The 21333-nt window shown below is 40.2% G+C and overlaps 1 protein-coding gene across 1 annotated transcript; it reads left to right on the top strand.

Annotated features, from left to right (window-relative positions):
- Positions 1-3079: 3079 nt before the first annotated feature.
- On the top strand, positions 3080-5241 carry LOC140888054 (uncharacterized). The gene is made up of 7 exons (XM_073295726.1): positions 3080-3236; positions 3550-3605; positions 3748-3821; positions 4048-4150; positions 4252-4314; positions 4697-4783; positions 5104-5241. The coding sequence occupies exons 1-7, from the start codon at positions 3209-3211 to the stop codon at positions 5239-5241; spliced, it is 549 nt and encodes a 182-aa protein (XP_073151827.1). The 5' UTR covers positions 3080-3208.
- The last annotated feature ends 16092 nt before the right edge of the window (positions 5242-21333 follow it).

The raw sequence follows: 21333 nt of genomic DNA, 5'->3' as shown, positions 1-21333 counted from the left end.
ATGGGTGCCCATGTTGGGAGCACCGTGGGCACGGGCGGGCGGCCCCGTGCGGCACGTAGCGCAAACGATCGAGTAAATTGATGATTCTCACGGCAAAAACATTTTTTCTCTCGAGTTTGCATGCATAAATAAGGCATGTAAGTGGTCGGATTCGCATTTGGCCCCAAAAAAAAATTTAAAAAAAGAAAAATTTTATTATGATTCTTCGGAAGCTCCGAAGGTAGGTTCGGAAGTTCGGAACAGGATCGGAAGCTCCGATCGATATTATGTCATGCATGACGTGTGGCAGGATCGGAAGCTCCGATCGGGATCGGAAGCTCCGATTGCCCTATCCAAAGTCAACAAGTGATATTTTGACACGTGGAAGATCAGGATCTTCGGAAGCTCTGATAGCAGGATCGGACGTTCCGATCGAGGTTCGGACGTTCCGATCAAGGATCGGAAGTTCCGATCGTTGTCTATAAATAGAGGGCCGAGGCTTCATTTCCAATTGCCAATTCCGAGTATTTCCCTCTCCTTTCTAGTCTATTCGAGTTGTTCTAGCCTTCCTAGGCTTGACCCGGCGGTCGGCGAGGCATTCGGAAGTCGTAGCAGAGTTGTGCCCAAGTTCTGGAGGCATCGACATCAAAGGGCTAACGACGTACGAAGGTATAGCTTTTGCTTCTTAAAAATATTTAGGAGTATGCAATAGCTTAGTTAAGGCTTTTAGAGCACTTTAATGATAGTAGTATCATTTGGCAGTGTAGAGCAGACTATAGGCGTGGACCTAGAGTTGGTAGAGCTTGCACTGTTTTGAGGTACAGAAGTACTGTTCGAGATATCCTGACTGACACTACAAGAATATAAGGATTCAACATCACTTGATAGACAACGGTTTTTTGAAAAACCGTTGTCTTTTTCCATTTAACAACGGTTTTTTTGAAAACCGTTGTCATAAGTTCAAAAAACCCGCTCATAGACAAAGGTTTTTTAAAAAACGTTGTCTTTCATAGGTCAAAGACAACGTCTATGAGCGGATTTTTTGGACTTCTTTTATAGTCAAAGACAACGGGTTTTAAAAACCGTTGTCTATGAGCGGGTTTTTTGAACCTATAACAACGGTTTTTAAAAACCGTTGCCTTTTATTATTTTTTTTTAAAAAAATGATTTTTTAAAATACATATACATTACACTTATTTTTTATTATTATTATTATTTTTTAGAAAAATGATTTTTTAAAATACATATACATTACACTTATTTATTATTATTATTATTTTTTTAAAAAAAATGATTTTTTTAAAATACATATACATTACACTCTTTTATTATTATTATTATTTTTTTAAAAAAAAATTATTTTTTAAAATACATATACATTACACTCTTTATTATTATTATTATTAGTATTATTAGTATATCTATATTATTATTATTATTATTATTAGTATATCTATACATATATACACTCACGTTACCCAAAAAAATTATTAGTATATCTATACATATATACATTCACGTTACCCAAAAAAAAGGAAAAAAACCCAAACCCAAATCCTTTCCCGTTCCCTTCCCTTCCGTTATCTTCTTTACCTTCCTTGCACCAAATCGTTGTCCACTTTCGCCTGAAATCTGAAATCATTTTAGGGGTTTGTTGCTCGCACCCTAAGCTTCATTTCAAGCCTTCAATCGACACTTTTGAGCAAGAAATAGAGTTTGACGAAGTGTGTTCGCGAGTTGTTTTGCACGATTTCTTCCAATCCCAATTTCTTTAGTTTCTGACCGCTTTCTCGCCATTTCTATGATATTTTGGTTGTTTATAGGTTGGATTTGAAGCTTGGAACTATCCTACTCCAAGCCCTAATTTTGCAGCTGGTTTCACTTTTTCGGGGAGTTTTCGACAGAGTAGCGCATTGTTCGGATTTCAGATAAGTTTGGATTTGAGTTGGACAATTTTTTTTGCTTATTTTCAGCTTTTAACTCGATATTTTAGTTCGTTATCGTGAGGTTCAGTGGGCTGCTTGGAGTTGAAAAAGTATCCCCTTGATTTATTTCAAATTTTATTGCAATTATCGCATTATTATTGATATATAAATCTGTTATTCTTGTAGATGTCGAATTATTTAAGTGTGATGTTGATAGGAATTATTGTTTCTGTTAAAAAGTTTACATATATGTATATAGGTACATCTTTGAAAAAGATGGAGGATCAAAAGGTTGTCATTGTTCGATTTGTCATTGGCAAAATGTATGTTTTTTTGCTCTAACCTTCTTTCAGCATTTGTATATGCACTAGATTGGTGTTGCTCTCATTAGAGTTTTCTAGAGTCTAATTTACCATTTACTTCTCATCGTCGGCACATAATGATTTAATTGCCACAATCTTGGGAATTAGCTCCCAAATGATTTGATATTTTTTGTTGTATTCAAATTCCACTTCTTATGTTACCTCATTTTTCTCATTTTGTTTGTTACTGCGATAATTAATCATTGGCATGGTCGTTTTTCCTAGACTGTACATGTTTATTAATTCATTACCACCTTTCGAGTGTTGGTTTACAGTGAAGATTAACTATCTTAGTATTATATTAAATGATTTTTTTTTCAAAAAAAAAAACATTGACTATGTTAGTTTTCCTGTCAATTTGATGTTTTGATAATCTTTGGCTGTAATGCATATGTATGGATTCTCCCACACTCCCCACCTCGTCTCTTATTAGTATCTAATTGTTTTATTATAAATCCTAGTGTCATGATTTTTTTGATGCAAAGGCGTGTTGGTGCTAGTACTCAGATCCTGCTCTTCTTCAAATGGTCCTTGCTCTGTTTATTGCTGGTTTTCCATTTTGTTTTCCTTCTTCTTGATCTCCAACAGGTTGAATTGAGATGGTCTTTTAGTGAAAATTTGATGACCCATATTTTTTTTATCGGTGCCAAAGGAACACTATCAATCTTTGATTTCATTCTTTTAGTTCTTTTATTCGTACTCAAATTATTTTATACTGAAATATTTCTGAGAACCTTTGATTAGAGTGGGTTTGTACTTCGTATATATAATTGGTTGGTGGATCCTGATAATGTTAGATCAATTCAAGAAGACACGGCGGAACCATTGCTTAGAGCAGAATAGGTAGTTGTGGCTACAAAGGAAGCCTTTAAATGGAAGATTGCTCAAGCTGCTGCCAAAGACTTCCAGTCCTGGACTGCCAAAGTGCTTCGAAGTGTATATATGTGCAAAGATTTGAAATTTCAAGAAGGTAAACTTTATAATTACTTTGAAAGTTTGAGTTTTTCAATTGGGTAAAATGTGATTATCCTGTTAAATCTATAGTATATATGTGATATAAACAGTAGGTCCCCGCGGATTCCATATAGGATTCATTTTGATATAACCTACCCGTCAAATGAAAAGTTAAGTGTATATATATGTTGCGGTTAAAGAAGACGTTGCTGCAATAATACTTCCTTAGTGTGGCATGCTTTCTTGTTTTAGTTTTTGTTCTCGTTCTGTTTTTTTTTTTTCAATTTTGTCATTTTTTCCGTTTTTACTCAATTCCTCCTCTGTTTTAGACAAATTTGGAGCAGCATTGATGGTGGTACAATCCGATATCAGTGGCAAAATAGCAGTACGATATTATCCATACTTGATATATTCTTGTAGGTTAAGTTGATGTCAATTTTTGTTGGATGCCAAGGCTGATGTTATCTATTCATTAACTTTTCACATGTTGGAATCTAAGTAATATTAATCTTTGAAATACATTTTAGGTGACTTTTGTCCAAATTCTCCAAACAGCAGGTTCAACGAGGGTGGACTCAACTACTTGGGCAACCCAAGCTTGGTGCATGCTCAGAGCATCTTGTTTATTAGATATTTAATATTCTATAATATATCCCTTTGCTGTAACATATTAAATAAATAAATATATATATATACATGGATATATATAGATTTCAGCAACCCTAATTTCTCTTGATATCTGGATTTTGGATAATAACGCTTGAAGAATTAGTTTCTGTTCTCATGTCACAAACAAACGTACAATCGGGATTTCTGGTACTTTTCAGTTTTAATGGTCGAGGAAGAGTAAGTATTTTGTGTCGAGATTCTTCGTCCTTTGTCAATCGCGATCATGATGCGGATGACTTCAGGCATCCTCTTGATAGACAAGTAATTCCTGAATCTGGTCGCCACTTTTATTTTGACAAGATGTTTCAATTCATATTTTGAGATTTTCTTGTGCTGTCTGTGTTTTTCATGTGGATTTTTAGTCAAAATACGTTGCTTTTGAGAGCAATTACTGGGTTAAACGCAATTGGAAAAGCTTTTGTTGGGTAAAGGAATTTCTTTCTGCCGTGATACTTTGTTTTACAGTTTATTTGCTAGTGTAAACTTGAGAATGACAGTTTGTTTCCGATGATTTGTTTTTTTAATGCAGGAACTATTGCAGAGCAAGTCACGCTTCTAGAGAATATAGGGATATCTGTTCTTGTAGCTGAAAATAAGATCATCGGATTCAATAAAGACTAGTTCTTCTACATATAGGCCAGATATGGGCATGTTTGGATTCTGATAATTAGAATATTGGTCGTTATGGATGTTCTTATGCGCTCATATATTGGCAACAAATATTGTAGGAAGATTCTCGTGGGTTCTTTTATATGTTTTATGTTTTTCATGCGTAACTAAATTTTGACTAAAAGATTGTGCCTACAGGTTTATGCAATGTCGGTATTTGACTTGTTTGAGAGGACGATTTTGAAGAGATTTAGCATCACCCCTTCTGGATTTGTGCTTAGCGATGTAGGTGAGAATCTTATCATGGTTTAAATATTTGCAGCTTTTACCCTTTTCATTGTTGTGACATTCCCTTTCTTTGGTGATCTTCTTAGATTCTTTGTTTGATTTGGATTGCCCCAACTTCTTACTTTGTGAGCCAGCCCTCCGAATTAATACTCTGTTTATGCTTTGTGAGCCAGCCCTCTGAGAAGTACATAAAACATACAAATTCTCATTTACTAACTTTTTAAGATATATAAAATAAAATACTAATTAATAAATATATCTGTCTGTGTATATACGTAGCATTGTGATACTCTCGTGATTCACGTAAAACTTCCCAGGATTTATCCAAGTACGTGTTTCATTTCCCATTGGTGACCCAAAACAGGATGTCAGGTTTCATGTGGGAATTATTTGGGTATGAGATTCTTGCTCTTGCTCTTGCTCTTGCTTTATTGCTGTTTTTGGAGAATATCTGAATTTTTTCCTTTTCTGGGTGGTTTTAAATTTCGTTTTTTGTGTTTAATTTCAAATAAAAGCTTTAAGAAATGTTGTAAAAGACATGTTTCTATGGGTAGGTGGATACGGGTTTGCATAGAAGGGAATTATCCTGATTTTCTTGAAGCATGGAGTTTACAATGTGTTCAGAATTTAATTTATTTGGCATTTAATTATATCTAATATAACAAGGAACTTAAATTTATATCCTAGTTAGCACAAGCATTTTCATGTTTGGCAGCTTTGTATGTAACACCCGGTAATTTTAAATACGTAAATCCGCCTGCATAATTAGGATAATTAATTATTTAAATTTATGATTTATGGGTTAAATAATTATGTGAAGTATTTATGCATGATTTAATTTATTTTTAAGCACTTAACCCATAATTAGTGATTTTTATGATTTTTAGTATTTTTATTATTTAATCGCGTAGACGGGACCGTGGACGGACGAGATGACAACTTTCTAGCCAAATTATTTTATGAGCCTTTTTGGAGCCTTAAAATATTATTTTGAGTTTTATTATCTCAAAATTTTAAGTATTTAATTTTATTTAATTTTAGGGGTCTTTTTTATCCAAAATTAGTCAAAATATTGACTTTTTAGTATTTTTAAAATTTCCCTAAATTATTATTTCGAGATTTATTTTATGTTATCAGATTTCTAAAGTTTAATTAAGAGTTTAAGTTATATATATAATATTTAAAACCTTTTATATTTAATTACTAAACCTATATTTAATTAACACCAAAATTAAAACCTAAAACCCTACTAGCCGATTATTTTCTTCCTTCCATCAGCCGACATCCACCTCCACCATCTTCTTCTTCTTCGAACCAACCTCCAAGAAGACTCCATAGCCGGTTTTCAAGGTTCCAAGCAAGCCAAAGTCGTCCCGTCGTCCCGAAGTCCTTCCTACACGTGTTATATCCATATCTACGGTGAAAGGCATGATTTTCCTTCTCATTTTAACGTCATATCAGTATATATTATGTAGGTTATGGTAGGCATCGAAATCTTTTGAAAACTTTTTCAGAAAAATCGATTTATGTGGTTTTAGGCGCATTGTTCTTCGATTTCATATGCATGCTCACGTTTTTCATGTCCATGGCTAGGTGGTCTGCTGGTCCATGGTTAGAGGGGTTCCTTGGGGTCCCTAGGGTCGAGTGGTAGGGTCAGACATGGGCTGGAGATGGCTAGGAAGAGACTGGGCATGGCTGCACAAAATCTGTGCTGTTCGCGCAGGTTTAGGGTGTCAAGGAAGGGAGCTTCGTTCTCCTTCCTCAGGCCACTATTTTGGGTAAGGTCGGTTGGGTTAGAACCCCCTTTAAGTTTTCTAAGTTTTTGCAAGAGGTTTCATGGTCTTTCGTGGTCGGAGCTTCGAGAACGAACGGTTCTCCCGCAGCTGCTCGGGTCTGCGCGACAGTGCAGAAGGGCCGGGTTGCAGAGCTTCGTTCTCACTCCATAGTCGACGGTTTGGGCTGGTTCTTGGCTTGTTGGAAAGGCCTGGATGTGAGCTAAGTCCTAGGGGTGGCCCTCCGGCCGGTGGGTGGTCGGAGCAAGGCGGCCGCCGGGGATTTCGGTTGCTGCTCACAGTGGCAGAACAGTCTTGGGAAGGGGGTGATCGGGCTAGGGTTTTTGGGCATGGTCCGGGTCGGGTCAGGGGCTCGGGTCGGGTCAGTAAGTTAGTGGGTCGAGTTAAGTGGGTCCGGGTCTGGGTTTGGTGGGCCGGGCTCGAGTCTTTTTATTTTTAAAATATTTTATGAATTAATGGGTTTTTGAGTCAATTAAATTAAAATAAAATTATTTGGACTCCCAAATAATTTTATTTGGACTTTTAAAATTTTAATTAAGTTAGTCCATTAATTTTATGGGCTTTTGGGCCCATAAAAGTTAATGGGCCAGTCTTTGGGTTTTTGGGCCCAATGGGCCAGTTTAAGTGTTATTGGGCTTAGTGTAAATTTAATGGGCTTAATTAATTTAATTGGGCTTAGATTAATTAATTGGGCTTAAAGTTTAAGATATTGGGCTTAAGTATGTTTATGGGCCAAGTCTTAAGTTAATGGGCTTGCTTGTCTAGGGCCAGCAGCTGTATCAAACCATGAGAAAATTGCATGTGTCCTGATTATATATTTAATTATTTTTATGCATTTAAGTTATTTTTAATATTTATATGTTAGTAAGAAAATTAAATTAAATATATATGAAGGACACACAATTTATTTAAGTACATGCATTCATGAAATCAATTTTTATGCTATGATTTAATTTTCTATGGTTGAGCAAATAAAATATTTTAGGTGGATATTGAAGTAGTGTGGCCATTTATGTATGGGCAGTTTCTGCCATTTATGTATGGGCAGTTTCTGCCATTTATGTATGGGCATTTTTCTGCCATTTATGTATGGGTGGTTCGCCACCAGCCTCGTACGATGGTTTCTTAGACTGATCAGTCGCACTATGGGTCACACTTACGGATAGGACCATTCGATGTTAAGAAAATAAATGCTCAACAACTCAAGTATGTATGTTATGTATTATGTATTTATGTTTATTTAAGTAAGTTAAGTTATGTAATTTTAAAGCATGCTCATTCATGTATATGTATGTATTAGTATTAAATTGATTTAAATTATTTTAAACCCTTGTTAGTATGCATGTTGGGCCTCTAGGCTCACTACACTGATATGGTGCAGGTGAGTACGTAGAGGAGCAGGTTATTCCTACCGGTGGTGAGGACGTATGAGCAGCGCTGCAGTAGCCCCGTGACCGTGACAGCTTCTGAGTCACCGTGCATGATGTTATGATACATTTTTAATATTTTTATGGGTTGAGATGTTTGAATATTTTATTAAGTATTTTTAGTGCATGCACACAATTTTATTTATTTTATTTATGCAGTATATTTTAAATTATAGGGTTGACTCAGATATTTATTTAATTTAAAGAATGCCTTTTATTTAAGTATTTAATTATTCATTTATTTAGTCATGTATTTATTTTAAATATTTTATTCTGTGCATATATGTATGGGCATATATGTACATATTTTATTTAGTAGTATAAAAAAAAAAAAATTTCCGCATATTTATTTATTATAGAGTTAGGGTCGTTTCAGTTGGTATCAAAGCACGGTTCTTGGAGGGGTCACTACTGCTATGCGAGCTCAGAAATCCACGCTACCGGTCTGTAAGTTTTAATGTTTATAGTATGATTTAAATTTCTAGAATTTAAGTTAGCATTAATTTTAAACCACTTAGTTATGCATGGCGATTTACGTAAAGAAATATGGGGTGATGCAATATGCCTCGGAGACGAGTAGTCCTTAGGGGTGAAATTGGGTAAATTAAGATTTTGGTGCAGCTACTTGGAAATATTTTCTGCGTGCAGGAAGAATTCTAGTTGGAGGCAACTCCACGTTTGCGTTGCTAGATTCAGGAGCACGCATTCGTTTATCTCCCGAGATTTTATCAGACGGATAGGCATTTCACCGGAGGTTGTAGACAGTGGCTACGATGTTACCATGCCATCCGGACAGATTATCACTACCACTAGTGTCATCAGGGATTTGGAATTGGAGCTGCAGGGACACTCCATTCGAGCAGATCTAGTGGTTCTTCCATTGACTGGGTTTGACTTGATTTTTGGTATGGACTGGCTATCAGTTAATGGAGCTTCGATTGATTTCCGACGTAGGACAGTGTCAGTGAAGCCAGCAGGAGGTGAGATGTTTACTTTCTTTGCATCTCAGTCTAGCAGTATTCCTCAGATGATATCACTTGTTCGTGCGAGGAAACTGTTGCGCAATGGATGTCCGGGTTTTCTTGCTAGTGTGGTCACTACCTCAGATGTTTCTAGCAGATCTTTATCAGATATAGAGGTGGTACGTGACTATCCAGATGTTTTTCCTGACGATGTTGCAGGAGTTCCACCAGTGAGAGAGGTGGAGTTCAGTATTGAGTTGTTGCCGGATACTGTGCCTATCTCTAAGGCACCGTATCGACTTGCTCCTACAGAGATGAGAGAGTTGAAGGAGCAGATTCAAGAGCTGTTGGAGAAGGGTTTTGTTCGTCCTAGCTTTTCTCCATGGGGAGCTCCAGTGTTGTTTGTGAAGAAGAAGGACGGCAGCATGAGATTGTGCATTGACTACCGAGAGCTCAACAGAGTCACAGTGAAGAATAAGTATCCACTACCGAGGATAGAGGATTTATTCGATCAGTTGCAGGGAGCTTCGGTATTCTCCAATATCGATCTGCGATCTGGTTACCATCAGCTGAGAGTCAGAGATTCAGACGTGTCTAAGACTGCCTTTAGGACACGGTATGGGCACTATGAGTTTTTGGTGATGCCCTTTGGGTTGACCAATGCTCCAGCAGTTTTTTTGGATCTCATGCATCGTGTCTTCCAGCCGTATCTAGATCAGTTTGTCATTGTATTCATTGATGACATATTGATCTACTCGAGGAGCATTGAGGAGCACACACAGCATTTGCATACAGCCTTGCAGACTTTGAGGGAGCATCGATTGTTTGCAAAGTTCAGTAAGTGTGAGTTTTGGTTGGAGCAGGTGGCGTTTCTAGGCCACATTATTTCTAGAGATGGGATTGTAGTGGATCAGTCCAAGGTGCAGGCAGTGAGGGATTGGGGGATTCCAAAGAATGCTTCGGAGATTCGTAGCTTCTTGGGTTTAGCAGGATACTATAGGAAGTTCATCAAGGGTTTTTCCTCTATTGCAGTACCCTTGACTTTCTTAACCAAGAAGAACGCGAAGTATAGTTGGAGTCCAGATTGTCAGAGGAGTTTTGATCAGCTGAAGGATGCACTTACTTCAGCACCTGTGTTAGCTATGACAGTGCCACATGAGGAGTTAGTGGTGTACACCGACGCGTCCAAGCTTGGTTTGGGCGCAGTACTTATGCAGAGTGGCAGAGTTATCGCATATGCGTCGCGACAGTTGAAGATTCATGAGCAGAACTATCCGACGCATGATTTGGAGCTTGCAGCAGTGGTATTTGCGTTGAAAATCTGGAGGCACTATCTTTACGGCGAGAAGTGCAAGATTTTCACCGACCACAAGAGCCTCAAGTACTTCTTCACCCAGAAGGAGTTGAACATGAGGCAGCGCAGATGGCTTGAGCTTGTGAAGGACTATGATTGTGACATTAGCTACCATCCGGGTAAAGCTAATGTAGTAGCAGATGCTTTGAGTCGAAAGTCGTCAGTGGTATCATGTTTGACTGTACAGTTACCACTACAGACCGAGATTCAGAGGTTTGGGTTGGAGTGCTATCCGAGCGGCCATGCACCGAGCTTGTCAGTGTTGACGGTGCAGCCAGTTTTGAGAGATCGGATTAGAGAGGGACAGTCCACTGATGAGGAGCTACAACGATGGAGACAGAGAGATGAGGCCAGAGGTAGTCTCTTGTATACAGTGGAGGATGGCATCGTTCAGTACCGTGGGAGGATGTGGGTACCGAACGTTGATCAGTTGAGATACGAGATTCTAGCAGAGGCTCATGCATCTCCGTACTCCATTCACCCCGGAAGTACGAAGATGTACCGAGACTTACAGTTATTGTATTGGTGGCCTGGGATGAAGAGTGACATCGGGAGAGTGGTGTCAGAGTGCTTGACTTGTCAGCAAGTCAAAGCAGAGCATCAGCGTCCAGCAGGACTTCTTAGACCTCTCCCTATTCCGGAATGGAAGTGGGAGAATATTACGATGGACTTTGTGGTTGGCTTACCGAGGAGTACTAGAGGGTGTACAGCGATTTGGGTGATTGTGGATAGACTCACCAAGTCAGCTCATTTCTTGCCGGTAAGGACTACTTACACTTTGACACAGTATGCAGAGCTTTACATCATAGAGATTGTTAGACTGCATGGCATACCAGTGTCTATTGTATCAGACAGAGATCCGAGGTTCACCTCAGCGTTTTGGAAGAGTCTGCACACAGCTTTGGGGACTAGACTTTTGTTCAGTACAGCTTTTCATCCCCAGACAGATGGTCAGTCCGAGAGAGTGATCCAGGTTCTCGAGGATCTTTTGAGAGCTTGTGTCATCGATTTTCGAGGATCTTGGGAGACTAGACTGCCATTAGTGGAGTTTACCTATAACAACAGCTTTCAGTCGTCTATAGGTATGGCTCCTTATGCAGCACTTTATGGGAGGAGATGCAGATCTCCGGTGCATTGGGATGAGGTTGGTGAGAGGATTTTGTTGGGTCCAGAGATTGTGCAGCAGACAGCTGACATCGTGACGCAGATTCGAGACAGGAAGAGGACAGCGCAGAGTCGGCAGAAGAGTTATGCGGATGCCAGACGACGCGATTTGGAGTTCGCGGTAGGTGACCACGTATTCCTGAAGGTGTCACCTATGAAGGGAGTAGCGCGTTTTGGGCGGAGAGGCAAGCTTAATCCGAGATATATAGGGCCATTCGAGATCTTGGAGCGAGTGGGCACGTTGGCCTATCGTTTGGCTCTACCTCCAGGGCTAGCGGCAGTGCACAACGTTTTCCATGTATCCATGCTTCGGAGATATGTCTCCAACCCGTCGCATGTGTTGGATTTCGAGCCCTTACAGTTGCCACCGGATCTTGTATACGAGGAGAGACCAGTGCGGATCTTGGCTAGAGAGGAGCGGAGGCTTAGGACGCGGGTCATACCGATGGTCAGAGTCCAGTGGCTGAATCACTCGGAGGAGGAAGCTACTTGGGAGACCGAGGAGGATATGAGGACTCGCTATCCGGAGTTGTTCGGGTAAGTACTTTAATTTCGAGGACGAAATTCAATTTAAGGGGGGGAGAATTGTAACACCCGGTAATTTTAAATACGTAAATCCGCCTGCATAATTAGGATAATTAATTATTTAAATTTATGATTTATGGGTTAAATAATTATGTGAAGTATTTATGCATGATTTAATTTATTTTTAAGCACTTAACCCATAATTAGTGATTTTTATGATTTTTAGTATTTTTATTATTTAATCGCGTAGACGGGACCGTGGACGGACGAGATGACAACTTTCTAGCCAAATTATTTTATGAGCCTTTTTGGAGCCTTAAAATATTATTTTGAGTTTTATTATCTCAAAATTTTAAGTATTTAATTTTATTTAATTTTAGGGGTCTTTTTTATCCAAAATTAGTCAAAATATTGACTTTTTAGTATTTTTAAAATTTCCCTAAATTATTATTTCGAGATTTATTTTATGTTATCAGATTTCTAAAGTTTAATTAAGAGTTTAAGTTATATATTTAATATTTAAAACCTTTTATATTTAATTACTAAACCTATATTTAATTAACACCAAAATTAAAACCTAAAACCCTACTAGCCGATTATTTTCTTCCTTCCATCAGCCGACATCCACCTCCACCATCTTCTTCTTCTTCGAACCAACCTCCAAGAAGACTCCATAGCCGGTTTTCAAGGTTCCAAGCAAGCCAAAGTCGTCCCGTCGTCCCGAAGTCCTTCCTACACGTGTTATATCCATATCTACGGTGAAAGGCATGATTTTCCTTCTCATTTTAACGTCATATCAGTATATATTATGTAGGTTATGGTAGGCATCGAAATCTTTTGAAAACTTTTTCAGAAAAATCGATTTATGTGGTTTTAGGCGCATTGTTCTTCGATTTCATATGCATGCTCATGTTTTTCATGTCCATGGCTAGGTGGTCTGCTGGTCCATGGTTAGAGGGGTTCCTTGGGGTCCCTAGGGTCGAGTGGTAGGGTCAGACATGGGCTGGAGATGGCTAGGAAGAGACTGGGCATGGCTGCACAAAATCTGTGCTGTTCGCGCAGGTTTAGGGTGTCAAGGAAGGGAGCTTCGTTCTCCTTCCTCAGGCCACTATTTTGGGTAAGGTCGGTTGGGTTAGAACCCCTTTAAGTTTTCTAAGTTTTTGCAAGAGGTTTCATGGTCTTTCGTGGTCGGAGCTTCGAGAACGAACGGTTCTCCCGCAGCTGCTCGGGTCTGCGCGACAGTGCAGAAGGGCCGGGTTGCAGAGCTTCGTTCTCACTCCATAGTCGACGGTTTGGGCTGGTTCTTGGCTTGTTGGAAAGGCCTGGATGTGAGCTAAGTCCTAGGGGTAGCCCTCTGGCCGGTGGGTGGTCGGAGCAAGGCGGCCGCCGGGGATTTCGGTTGCTGCTCACAGTGGCAGAACAGTCTTGGGAAGGGGGTGATCGGGCTAGGGTTTTTGGGCATGGTCCGGGTTGGGTCAGGGGCTCGGGTCGGGTCAGTAAGTTAGTGGGTCGAGTTAAGTGGGTCCGGGTCTGGGTTTGGTGGGCCGGGCTCGAGTCTTTTTATTTTTAAAATATTTTATGAATTAATGGGTTTTTGAGTCAATTAAATTAAAATAAAATTATTTGGACTCCCAAATAATTTTATTTGGACTTTTAAAATTTTAATTAAGTTAGTCCATTAATTTTATGGGCTTTTGGGCCCATAAAAGTTAATGGGCCAGTCTTTGGGTTTTTGGGCCCAATGGGCCAGTTTAAGTGTTATTGGGCTTAGTGTAAATTTAATGGGCTTAATTAATTTAATTGGGCTTAGATTAATTAATTGGGCTTAAAGTTTAAGATATTGGGCTTAAGTATGTTTATGGGCCAAGTCTTAAGTTAATGGGCTTGCTTGTCTAGGGCCAGCAGCTGTATCAAACCATGAGAAAATTGCATGTGTCCTGATTATATATTTAATTATTTTTATGCATTTAAGTTATTTTTAATATTTATATGTTAGTAAGAAAATTAAATTAAATATATATGAAGGACACACAATTTATTTAAGTACATGCATTCATGAAATCAATTTTTATGTTATGATTTAATTTTCTATGGTTGAGCAAATAAAATATTTTAGGTGGAAATTGAAGTAGTGTGGCCATTTATGTATGGGCAGTTTCTGCCATTTATGTATGGGCAGTTTCTGCCATTTATGTATGGGCAGTTTTCTGCCATTTATGTATGGGTGGTTCGCCACCAGCCTCGTACGATGGTTTCTTAGACTGATCAGTCGCACTATGGGTCACACTTACGGATAGGACCATTCGATGTTAAGAAAATAAATGCTCAACAACTCAAGTATGTATGTTATGTATTATGTATTTATGTTTATTTAAGTAAGTTAAGTTATGTAATTTTAAAGCATGCTCATTCATGTATATGTATGTATTAGTATTAAATTGATTTAAATTATTTTAAACCCTTGTTAGTATGCATGTTGGGCCTCTAGGCTCACTACACTGATATGGTGCAGGTGAGTACGTAGAGGAGCAGGTTATTCCTACCGGTGGTGAGGACGTATGAGCAGCGCTGCAGTAGCCCCGTGACCGTGACAGCTTCTGAGTCACCGTGCATGATGTTATGATACATTTTTAATATTTTTATGGGTTGAGATGTTTGAATATTTTATTAAGTATTTTTAGTGCATGCACACAATTTTATTTATTTTATTTATGCAGTATATTTTAAATTATAGGGTTGACTCAGATATTTATTTAATTTAAAGAATGCCTTTTATTTAAGTATTTAATTATTCATTTATTTAGTCATGTATTTATTTTAAATATTTTATTCTGTGCATATATGTATGGGCATATATGTACATATTTTATTTAGTAGTATAAAAAAAAAAAAATTTCCGCATATTTATTTATTATAGAGTTAGGGTCGTTTCATTGTATATTGCTAATATATATATACACTGCGGGGTGTGAGTAGATCGATAGCAACACTGAAAAATTCGATGTGGATGGAGATGGATTTATAACTCCAGATGAACTTAGAATGCTTAGTATTTGTGTTTATCCCTATTAAAGCACTTTACTTTATGCAAAGAACCAAATATATAGAGACATCATCACAATCATATGCTACGAGGTTGGACTGATCCAATTCTTTAAAAATAGTTGACGTTGCAATACGTTATGACATTAGACAATCAGCATGAAGTATCTATTCTTACACCATTCACAAAATATAAAAATTTTGTGAAAATATGTTGTCGTTTGATTTAAATTAAAGCCTCAACTTGTGCTCTTTTGTTGCATGGTAGCACACGTGTCTGAGGAACTCTGTTGATCCGCAAATATCGACGAAGATGGGAAAATCAGCTTATCAGAGTTCTGTAGTCTTCTAAGAGCTTTTTTTGTTTTGAACATTTTTCTAAGATCTTTTTGGTGGTTGTGTTGCTTGACTTTTGTTTTATTAGTGTCATTTGTAGTCATTTTATTGGTTGTTTTTGAATTTTTTTAGAGTATTGTAAATATTATTTTCGAACGTTGGCAAATTGTATATTAAATTTTATTTTTGAATTTTCTATTTTAAATTATTTGTAATACTAGCTATTGTGTATTTAAATTTTTTTTTGTTTTTTATCTAAAAAAAGACAAAGTTTTTAAACCGTTGTTGTAGGCTTTTTAAAATTGTTGTAAAATACTGTGTTATTAAAGGGGTATTCAAAGACAACGGTGAAAAACCGTTGTCTTTGAAAGCAAAGACATCGGTTTTACAACGGTGAAAAACCGTTGTCTTTGACTCTAAGGACAACGGTTTTTCACCGTTTTCTTTAAGCACCCCCTTTAACAACATAGTCTTTAACAACAGTTTTGAAAGGCCTACGACAACGGTTTTTCACCGTTGTCTTTAGCCTTTTTTCTTGTAGTGTGAGTATGCATGTATTATGTGACTGCATGGTTTATATGTCATTGATTTATGTTGCATTCATTTGCATACTGAGCTATCTCCTTCGAGATGTCTGTTAGTTGGGTTTTCCCTATCCTGTTAGTGGTTGGACTTTCATCGATTTGGGTCCGGCTTATCCACTTGTATTTCGATATGGGAGCCACCTCCTGAAGCGACGACACAGCGTGCTACATACCAGGGCCCGGTCTGTCTCTGTTATCTGATCCTTGACCTCGAGTTTATAGGGAGTTCACTTTGCATGCATGTATAAAAATACTCTCGTACTGAGCGTTTTATGCTCACGTCTCGTACTCTGTGTTTCTGGACACCCTATTCCAAGGGGCAGGTTTGCGATTGGACGAGGCGGGTGGATCCAAGAAGGGCTAGTCAGTGGTTGACCAGCTGGAGCTTCTTCTAGGTTTTATTTTTGTTGTTTTGAGGTTGATACAGCTATTCGATTTGGTTGTATATTATTTGGATAAATTACAGATTCCTTTACTTGGGATTGTGTAATGTTTATGGTTTCCGCAGTTTTATTTTGATATCCTTTTAATTAAGTTAATTGCATGCCTAAGTTCTGTTAGTAGGTGATCTGGGTAAGGGTCACTACATTTATGGTATCAGAGCATGCAAAAGTATTCTTGGGATTTAGTCTTATCATGAGGTATTTTTGTAGATGGCAGATCGTGATGACCAAAGTTCTCATGGCAGTATTGGTGGGCGTTGGGGTGATGCCGACCGAGAGCATCGTCGAGAACGGAGTCATCGTCATCATGACGACGAGCGTTTTACTGTGCATCGATTCTTAGCCATGGGTCCTAAGCCCTTAGTTGGAGGTGAGTCTCCGGAGGATGCGGAGAACTGGTTAGACTGCATGGAGATGACTTTTCAGACTTTCCAATGCACCAAGGAGCAGAAGATGAAGACCCTGGGTTATCTTCTGGATGGACGTGCGCGCAGGTGGTGGAGGTTTACTTCTGCACCTTTTGTTGCGGCGAAAGGAGTGGCCACCTGGGCCGAGTTCCGCACAGCTTTTCAGAAGCTGTATTTTCCTCCTGCACTCCGTCAGTCGAAGGCAGGCGAGCTACTGAGTCTGCGACAGGGAGCCATGTCTATCGATGAGTATCAGCAGAAGTTATTTGATCTGCTATACTATTGCCCCGAGATTGCCGACAGCTCTGGGATGAAGTATAATCTATCCTTCAGGGCCTTAACCCTGAGATCCATGACCGTGTGGCGGTTGGCAACGACATGTCCTACGAGGGTTTGGTTAGCTGTTGTCACCAGGCGGAGGACAGCATTCGGCGGAACAAGTCTATCCCTCAGTCGAGGCCTGCTAGTTCTTTGGGTCCCAGTGTCCAAACTTTTAAGAAGTCTGGATCTACTTCTTCCTCTGGCTCTGCTGGTGTTGTCCGTTTCGTTAAGAAGGACAAGTGTGATCACTGTGGGAAGAACCATCCATCCGACTAGTGCCGTAGAGCTTCTGGAGCTTGTTTCCATTGTGGAGAGACTGGTCATATCCGGAGAGATTGTCCATTATCTGGGGGAGGTGGTTCTGGTTTTGGTTCAGGATCTGGTTCTCAGGCCACCGTTCAGCAGCTGTCGCAGGGACAGCCTGCTGGGAGTTCTCATTTGAGGCCACGAGCTTTTGGCCAGGTGTTTGCCTTGAGGCATGATCAGGCTGTGGAGGAGAATGAGAAAGTCATCGCAGGTACATTTTTGCTTTATGGTATACCTGCTCTTGTACTTATTGACACTGGTGCATCTCATTCCTTCATTTCTGCACGTTTTGTTAAGAGGCATAAGTTACCATGCATTGTACTAGACGTAGTGATGTCTGTTTCTACTCCGACGGGCCAATCTGCTTTGGCTAAGCGTCTAGTGATGGGTTGCCCTTTAGAGTTTGAAGGGAACATTCTGTTAGCGAATCTCATGGTCCTGGCGATGGACGACTTTGATTGCATTTTGGGAATAGATATGTTGATTACCTATCGAGCTTCACTGGACTTGTGACGCCCGGGGCTGAAGAGGCAGGGAGTGATCGCCGGTGCCAAGAGGTTGCACGGACAATGAGCGGCTCCTGGTAGGCTTCTAGGCGGAGGGAGACATGAATGAACCGATCCCGTGCCGGAATGAGAGGGATTCTGAGACTGTGTAGGTATGGGACTACATGGTTGATGAGGGTTTAAAAGATTTCATATGTACTGCTCATATCAAGAAGGTGCATCTTCTTTTCGGGAGCTCATCACATAAAAACTCCAAAGTTAAGCGTGCTTGACTTGGGAAAATTATAGGATGGGTGACCCCCTGGGAAGTTTCTCAGGGTGCGTGTGAGTGAGGACAAAAGCACGCTGAAAAGACCCGTCTTGATACAGTGGGACGTTACAAATGGTATCAAAGCCGACCTCTCTTAGTACGGTATGGTTCGGGGACGAACCAAGCGGAAGCTGGTTCATTTCTGCACGTTTTGTTAAGAGGCATAAGTTACCATGCATTGTACTAGACGTAGTGATGTCTGTTTCTACTCCGACGGGCCAATCTGCTTTGGCTAAGCGTCTAGTGATGGGTTGCCCTTTAGAGTTTGAAGGGAACATTCTGTTAGCGAATCTCATGGTCCTGGCGATGGACGACTTTGATTGCATTTTGGGAATAGATATGTTGATTACCTATCGAGCTTCACTGGACTTGTGACGCCCGGGGCTGAAGAGGCAGGGAGTGATCGCCTGTGCCAAGAGGTTGCACGGACAATGAGCGGCTCCTGGTAGGCTTCTAGGTGGAGGGAGACATGAATGAACCGATCCCGTGCCGGAATGAGAGGGATTCTGAGACTGTGTAGGTATGGGACTACATGGTTGATGAGGGTTTAAAAGATTTCATATGTACTGCTCATATCAAGAAGGTGCATCTTCTTTTCGGGAGCTCATCACATAAAAACTCCAAAGTTAAGCGTGCTTGACTTGGAGAAATTATAGGATGGGTGACCCCCTGGGAAGTTTCTCAGGGTGCGTGTGAGTGAGGACAAAAGCACGCTGAAAAGACCCGTCTTGATACAGTGGGACGTTACAGGACTGCTATCAGAGATTAGTACGCTTTCATCCGGAAGGGAGTGAGAGCTGGTTTTTCTATGGTGAGGGAGCGCGACCTCCGATGCCTTTGGTATCAGCTCTGAGAGCCTGTCGAGCTCTAGAGTCTGGCGGGGAAGGCTACCTTATCTATGCAGTTGATTTGTCCGCTGAGAGTATTGGGATAGAGAGCATTCCTATTGTGGATGAATTTCCAGATGTATTTCCTGATGAGATTTTGGGTTTTCCTCCTGCTAGGGAAGTCGAGTTTGGCATAGAGTTGATGCCGGGTACTTCGCCTATTTCTAGAGCACCGTATCGTCTGGCTCCGTCAGAGATGCGCGAGTTGAAAAATCAGCTACAGGATCTTTTGGACAAGGGGTACATTCGTCCTAGTGTATCTCCTTGGGGAGCTCCTGTTCTTTTTGTAAAGAAGAAGGATGGGTCGATGCGGCTGTGCATTGACTATAGGCAGCTGAATCGTGTTACAGTGAAGAACAAGTATCCGTTGCCTCGTATTGATGACTAGTTTGATCAGCTGCAGGGCACGTCAGTTTACTCCAAGATTGACTTGAGATCTGGGTATCATCAGTTGAGAGTCCGTGATCAGGACATAGCCAAGACTGCATTTCGTACTCGCTATGGGCATTACAAGTTTCTAATAATGCCATTTGGTTTGACTAATGCGCCGGCTATATTCATGGATTTGATGAACCGTGTTTTCAGGGAGTATTTGGACAAGTTTGTCGTGGTATTCATTGACGACATCTTGGTGTATTCGCGTAATATGGAAGAGCATGTTTCTCACTTGCGGTTGGTACTGCAGACTCTTCGAGATGAGCAGTTGTACGCCAAACTAAGCAAGTGTGAGTTCTGGATGGGTAGAGTGGTCTTTCTTGGCCATATCATATCCAGGGAGGGGATTTCTGTTGATCCAAGCAAGATTGAAGCGGTGCTTAATTGGTCGCGTCCGATGACAGTTGCTGAGATCCGTAGTTTTCTGGGTCTAGCAGGGTATTATCGTCGCTTCATTCTGAACTTCTCTCAGTTAGCTCGACCGTTGACGCAGCTTACCCGCAAGGGTGTGGATTTCGAGTGGTCCTCTGAGTGTGAGGAGAATTTCTGTGAGCTTCGACAGCGGTTGACTTCTGCGCCGGTGTAGTGACCCTTACCCGGATCACCTACTAAACAGAACTTATGCATGCAATTAACTTAATTAAACAGATATCAGAATAAAACTGCGGAAACCATAAACAATATACAATCCCAAGTAAAGGAATCTGTAATTTATCCAATAATATACAACCAAATCGAATAGCTGTATAAACAACAGTAATAAAACCTAGACGAAGCTCCAGCTGGCCAACCACTGACTAGCCCCTCCTGGATCCACCCTCCTCGTCCAATCGCAAACCTCCCCCATGGAATAGGGTGTCCAGAAAATACAGAGTACGAGACGTGAGCATAAAATGCTCAGTACGAGAGTATGAGTATACATGCATGCAAAGTGAACTCCCTATAGACTCGAGGTCAAGGATCAGATAACAGAGACAGACCGGGCCCTGGTATGTAGCATGCTGTGCCGTCGCTTCAGAAGGTGGCTCCCATACCGAGATAACCGTGGATACGCCGGACCCAAATCGATGGAAGTCCATCCACTAACAGGATAGGGTACAACCCTACTAACAGACATCTCGAAAGAGATACAGCAAGATGCAAATGAATGCAGCATAATATCATGGCATATAAATCATGCTATCACATAATACATGCATACTCAGTCAGGATATCTCGAATAGTACTTTCGTACCTCAATACAGTGCAAGCTCTACCAACTCTAGGTCCATGCCTATAGTCTGTTCTACACTGCCAAATGATACTACTATCATTAAGGTGCTCTAAAAGCCTTAACTAAGCTATTGCATACTCCTAAATATTTATAGGAAGCAAAAGCTATACCTTCGTCCGTCGTTAGCCCTTTGATGTCGATGCCTCCAAAACTTGGGCACAACTCCGCTACAACTATCGAACTCCTCGCCGACCTCCGGACCAAGCCTAAGAAGACTAGAACAGCTCTAAAAGGACTAGAATGGAAAGGAGAACTCGGAATTGGCAAATGAAAGTGAAGCCTCGGCCTTCTATTTATAGACAACGATCGGAACTTCCGATCCTTGATCGGAACATCCGAACCTCGATCGGAACGTCCGATCCTGCCATCGGAGCTTCCAAAGATCCTGATCTTCCACGTGTCAAAATATCACTTGTTGACTCCAGATAGGGGTGATCGGAGCTTCCGGTCCTGATCGGAGCTTCCGATCTTG

This window comes from Henckelia pumila, chromosome 3 (assembly GCF_033568475.1).
Source record: "Henckelia pumila isolate YLH828 chromosome 3, ASM3356847v2, whole genome shotgun sequence".
NCBI lineage: Eukaryota > Viridiplantae > Streptophyta > Magnoliopsida > Lamiales > Gesneriaceae > Henckelia > Henckelia pumila.
Note: the sequence above shows the minus strand (reverse complement) of the source record. Positions and strands in the feature narration are given on the sequence as shown.